The sequence below is a fragment of the Chiloscyllium plagiosum genome, chromosome 5 (assembly GCF_004010195.1).
Source record: "Chiloscyllium plagiosum isolate BGI_BamShark_2017 chromosome 5, ASM401019v2, whole genome shotgun sequence".
NCBI classification, from domain to species: Eukaryota; Metazoa; Chordata; class Chondrichthyes; order Orectolobiformes; family Hemiscylliidae; genus Chiloscyllium; species Chiloscyllium plagiosum.
In genome coordinates, this window is record NC_057714.1 from 116,655,594 (window position 1) to 116,661,593 (window position 6,000).

A 6,000-nucleotide genomic window follows, 5' to 3' on the forward strand; every position below is an offset into this window, starting at 1 on the left:
TTGTTTGCTTTAGTTCCATTTTTGGGTCAATCTTGATGGTGAGAAATTCAGTGTTGATATTTGTTGTGGATTAGAAGTAAAGATTATGACAACTTTGGAAAAGGGAAATACAGAAATGCTACCCTTTAGCTGATATGTGAAGACTGAGGACACCAACGTTAAGCTATTATAGAAATAAGATGCAGCAGAGATGTTTGGAAGAACCTTTATTACTCTGCTAACGACTTGAAATATGCTGTTTATAAGGATGGTGGAAGTAGATATGAACAATTGTTTTTAACTGGAAACAGTATGAGCAGTTTGGGGTACTTTGTCGGGGGATGGAGCACTGGAATGGGACTGATGTTTTCTGCTGTTCAAAGGGCTGGCAGGGACTGAAAGGCCTTGTTCAGTTTTTTTTTAAATGCTTCTATGCCGTTGAATGTATTGAATCTGCTGTGCAATGAGCTAAAGGGTGACCTAATGATTTTCAATTCCACTTTCCTGTCTTTGTCTATAATGCTTGATTCCCTTACTGGTTCAAAAATCTCTCTATCTCCGAACTGAATACATTTAATGACCCAGCCTCAACACCCACTCTGCTGTTTCTTTTTTAAAAAAAATTCAAGATTTGCTATCCTCTGAAAAGAGCAAAAAATCTTCCTCGATCTCTGCCATAAAAGGACAATCCTTTACTCTGAGCTCATGTCCTCTGGTCTGAGACACGCTCACACTCTCTCTCAAGGAGGGAAATGAGACATGACCATGTGTATGTTTTAAGAGTGTGCTCCCACACTTCTAAATTCCAATGAGTCTAACCCAACCTATTCCATCTGTCCTTATAAGAGAACCCCTCCATACCTGCTATCAACCTTCTCTGGATTGTGTCCAATGTTTGTATATATGTTGTTAGATAAGGGGATCAAAATTCTTAAGAATATTCTAGGTGTAGTCTAAATAGTGCCTTGCAGAGTTATAGCAAGACCACCCTATGTTTATACTGTTGTACATTCCCATTGAAATGAGAGCCAACATTTCAACTGCCTTCCCCAGTAACTGCTGACATTGAATTCTCACTCGCTTAACTATATTCCTCTGTAGGCTCTTTTGTCATCCTCAGCACTTGCCTTCCCACCTATTTTGTCATCCACTAGCTTATCTGTTCACTCCATCATTCAAGTCACTAATTCACATCAGAACTAATTGAGGTCCAGCCCTAATCCCTCTGGCACTCCAGCATTACAGGTTGCCATCCTGAAATTTCATCACTTATTCTAACTCTGCTTTCTATTAGACAGCCAATCCTCTGACCATACCAATATATTACTCCCAACACTATGGACTCTTGTCTTATTAAATCGCAGTACCTTTTATCAAAGTCTTTGGGATGTTGAAATATTTTCCCTTGCTGTATTCTGCTTGAAAACTCCAAGTATTCTAATAAGTGTGCCAGGCATGATTTACCCTTCATGGAGCCATAGTGACTCTGCTTGATTATATTATGTATTTTGAAATCTTCTGCTATTACATCATCCATTTTTGTTAGTTTCCCAATAACAAATGTTAACCTAATTGGCCTACTGTTAACTGTTTTTGATCTTCCCTGTTTTGGAAAAAGGTGTTAACAGTTTCCTAGTCTGCTGGGATATTAAGAGTCTAAGGATTCTTGGGCAATTAGCACCAGTGCATCCACCATATCAGAAGCTACTTTCCTATCCTAATATGCAATCTATCAGGTTCAGGAGACATTAACAGTCTTTAACCCCATTAGATTCTCTCATTTACTTTTCCTATTTGCATTTTCTTTTGTGTGAGTTAGTTATTGTATTTATTTCTTCCTCTCATTTTGCCCATTGATTATTTGGTATTTTTGGGATGATACCAAAGAGAACTGGTACAACGAATTGAGTCAACTCCTTTGCTATTTTGTTGTTCCCCTTTCTCTTTTCTTTAGACTCCTCTATGGGACCAATGTTAACCTTTCTTTTCCTTTTGAAGACACTTCTTTACTGTCTGTTTTTTGGTATTGCTTACTAGTTTAACTTTGTTTCTTCTTCTCCAGTCTTTTCAAAATCTTTTGGCTTAAATTTAGTCTTTGCCACATTGTATGATTTTTGTTTTTTGAATTTATTAACCTTAACCTCTTTGGTTAACAAGGTTGTCTTATCCCCTTGCTGGAACCCTCCTTCCTCACTGCGATATATCCTTGTTAAGTCATGAACTATTTTCTTAAACATCTGCCATTGTTCATCATCTGTTCTGCTAAATTCCTTTCTCAGTTCTCTGGCTATATCTCCCCTCATTCCTTTGTAATTACCCCTATTAAACTTTGATGTTGTTTCTGACTCAGTTTGCTCACAAGCAATCTGTGCTAAATTCTACCATATTATGGTCACTGTTTCCTAGTTGATCTTTTATTTTTAATATCATTTATTAAACCTGTCTCAGTACACCTTACCAGATTCAAAATAGTCTGATTCATAACAAATTGAAAGGAAGTGTCTTAAATATTCCATGAATCCTCCCTCATGGTTACCTCTGCCAATTATCTCCTGATTTTATTCTGTCCTACTGTATAGGTATTGTTCAGGGCCTATATAGTACTCCTATTTCTTTCCTTCACTCATATAGGTTCTACATCATCTGATCAAAGATGATTTCCTATTGAACCTATTCCAGATTGTGGTAGCCAAAGATTTTTCAACAACCTTTCCTTTCTCTTTCCTTTTTTTGAAAAGTCTCTCACACCTGAATGTCTCGTTACCAGCTTTGATTATATTGTAATCTTATCTCAATAAAAGGCTGTACAATCATACCCATTTATACTATCAATTTTATTTTGATTGCTATTGCACTTAAGTTTTTAAAAGTTAGAAGTTTAAAAACTTTGACTTTTTATTTTCCTCCTTCAACCCTAATGTCTGTTTGTATACTCTTGTCTTGTCTTGCTCTAGGTATCATTACCTTAATACGGTAAGGAATCTGTTAATTGTTTTTAAAAGTTAGAAGTTTAAAAACTGACTTTTTATTTTCCTCCTTCAACCCTAATGTCTGTTTGTGTACTCTCGTCTTGTCTTGCTCTAGGTATCATTACCTTAATACGGTAAGGAATCTGTTAATTGGTACCCAAGCCTTTGGAATTCTCATGCTAACAGATCTCATCAATTAGTATTTGTGAGTGGTCCTGACTATTCATTTTAAAAATGAACATTTTCATCTTGTGCCAATGATGAGTCAAGTTCTCCCAGTCATCACTCACACCTCTCATGTAAATGTGCATTGCCCATATGTGCCAAATGCAAGGGAGGCTGCCACAGCTACATTGCAATACAGTCATCCCTTTTTGGATTTGTAAGTTTTTATATTTCCCCTTGTCTAACCAAAGCCATCCCACACCCACACCCTGGTTTACGTACTCTCCACAGCCCTAGTCAACCATGTTGCTGCGGGTCTAGAATCGCACTTCGGGCAGATTTCATTTCCTAATGGTCATTTGTGAACCAGGTGAGTTTGTGCTGCAGCTGTTGATGGTTTTATGCTGGTGTCCTGTCCAATATCTATTCCTCAATCAGCATCACACAAACTGACTGACGAGACATCACCGTGTGAGTGTGATACTGAGACAGTGACTACTCTCTTCAAACATACTTCATTATAAACTGTTTTGAGGCATTAGGTAGTCATGAGAACTTGTATGTAAATGTGAGATTTTCTTTTTAAATTGAATTGTTTACTGGCTCTTTGAAAGAGGTAGCTTTTTGTCAAGTTCTGTTTGACTTTTTGTTTAGGTAACTGGGTGTTGATTAAATGTTTTAGTTCCTGGAAGAGGAAATCTCTACAATGTCATCCATCTACGCCCATCATTGAACCTTTAACCATCTATGACTCAGTGAAGACTGGATTTTGCACCTCCACACCTGAGCGGTATGGATTGTACTTTATGGCTTTTTGACATTAATTTACTTCCTGTATCATTGACTTGCAAGGATAACCAGTTCCCCTCGATGGCTCATCAGCTGATGAGCCATTCAAATTTGGGCAGTCTCTAGTTTTAATTTAGTATCTGTCAATTGATCTGACTTGGACAATGGTGGAAATGCTTAATTTTCCTTTCTTTTGGGCTAGGAGAAATAGAGCCAAGACGCTCATGCTTTTGGTTGTTATCCAGTGATTCTCCCTGTTGGGGCATGGTTTATATTTTCTTTGTTTAACTGAAGTGCACATAATAAAAATGTGAAAAATAAACCTCTTTACTTTGGTTTCCCAGGTATGACATCCTCAGCTTAGAGGAAGAACTTGAGAAACTGGAATGTGATGGCCTGCAAGGTAAAAAAAAAAAAGTCACAAATGGCATAGGGGTTTGGAAGTGGTATTTGGAAGATGTAATTGTCACTTCATATTGTCATGGTGTAAGAATGAGAAGAGTAAATTTGAAGAGGAGCTCAGTATTAACTACATAAGTATGGATAGCAAATGCTGTTGAAGGTCTCCAATTCAGAGAAGCTTTGAGTTGATAGATTCTTGAGGAGATGTGAATGGAGAAGCCATAGCATAAATGTGCAGTCTCTGGCATGGCATGAATAAAAATAAGTTAAATAACAAGTAAGCCTTTGGAAATGAATGCAAAGGCTAATGAGGTCGGAAAACTGAATAACACCTTGGTTATGGAGGATGTCATAGGAACATATGGGATAGGAGCAGAATAAGCCATTTGGTCCATTCAGTCTGCTCTGCCATTTGAATATGGCTGATTGTTTCTTGATCTTATTCTCCTGCCTTCTCCGTATAACCCTTGATCCCTTACTAATCAAAAACCTATCTATCTCTGTCTTAAATACACTCAATGATTTGATTGCTACAGCCTTCTGTGGCAAACAATTCCAGATTCACCACCCTTCTGGCTGAAGAAATTCTTCCTCCTCTTAACTTTTAAAGGATCATCCCTTCATTGAGTTTGTGCCCTCTGGTCCTAATCTCTCCTATTGGTGGAAACATTCTTTCCATATCTATTCTTTCTAGGTATTTTGTGAATTTCAATCAGATTTTTCCTTTTGATCTGTCTAAACTCCATTGAGTCCAAATCCAGAGTTTGAATTGCTTCTCATATGCCAAGCTCTTCATCCCTAGGATCATTCTTGTAACTTCCTCTTGACTCCCTCCAAAGCCAGCACATTCCTTCTTTAGAATATGGAGCCCAAACTGCTCTCTATATTCCAAATGTGGCATGACTAGAGCCTTATCCAGCTTTAGCAATAGTTCCTTGCTATTGTATTGTAATCCTCATGAAATGAATGCTAACATTACACTTGCTTCCAAACTGCCAACTGAAGCTGCATGTTAACCTTAAGTGAGTCCCGAACTGGGACTTCTAAGGCCCTTTGTGCATCAGATTTCCAAAGCTTTTCCCTGTTTACAAAATAGTCGACGCTTCTATTCTTCTTACCAATGTGCATAACCTCACACTTCCCACATTGTATTCATCTGCTACTTCTTTACCCACTCTCTCCTAGCTTTCTTCCTGTTTGTCCTATATAATGTTTTGTGCAGTCCTTGCATGGGATTTTGTACACTACATTAGTTTTGCTCGTGCTGGGTATCGGGTGAGTTGTTGTCTGAGGGTGGCTGTTGGTTTGTGTGCTGTTATAAGTCCTTGTGGTCGCAGTAGTCTGGCTGTCATTTCAGAGATGTTCTTGATGTATGGTAGTGTGGCTAGTCCTTTGGGTTGCGGCATGTCCTCGTTCCATTGTCTTTCCCTTAGGCATGAAATTGCGAGGATATCCATTTTTGGCGAATACCTTGTAAAGGTGTTCCTCTTCCTCTTTTTGCAGTTCTGGTGTGCTGCAGTGTGTTGTGGCCCTTTTGAATAGTCTGGCTGTCATTTCAGAGATGTTCTTGATGTATGGTAGTGTGGCTAGTCCTTTGGGTTGCGGCATAACTACTGCGACCACTAGGACTTGTAACAGCACACAAACCAACAGCCACCCTCAGACAACAACTCACCAGAACGAAGGACCCGATACC

General features: G+C 38.5%; 1 protein-coding gene across 2 annotated transcripts in view; it reads left to right on the forward strand.

Annotated features, from left to right (window-relative positions):
- bmb (brambleberry) overlaps positions 1 to 6,000 on the forward strand; it is a 45,231-nt gene that overhangs the window by 26,568 nt on the left and 12,663 nt on the right. For both annotated transcript variants that reach the window (XM_043690871.1, XM_043690872.1), the window contains exons 8-9: positions 3,768 to 3,903; positions 4,247 to 4,305. In XM_043690871.1, the coding sequence (XP_043546806.1) occupies positions 3,768 to 3,903; positions 4,247 to 4,305 (195 nt within the window). The remainder of the gene's footprint in view (positions 1 to 3,767; positions 3,904 to 4,246; positions 4,306 to 6,000) is intronic.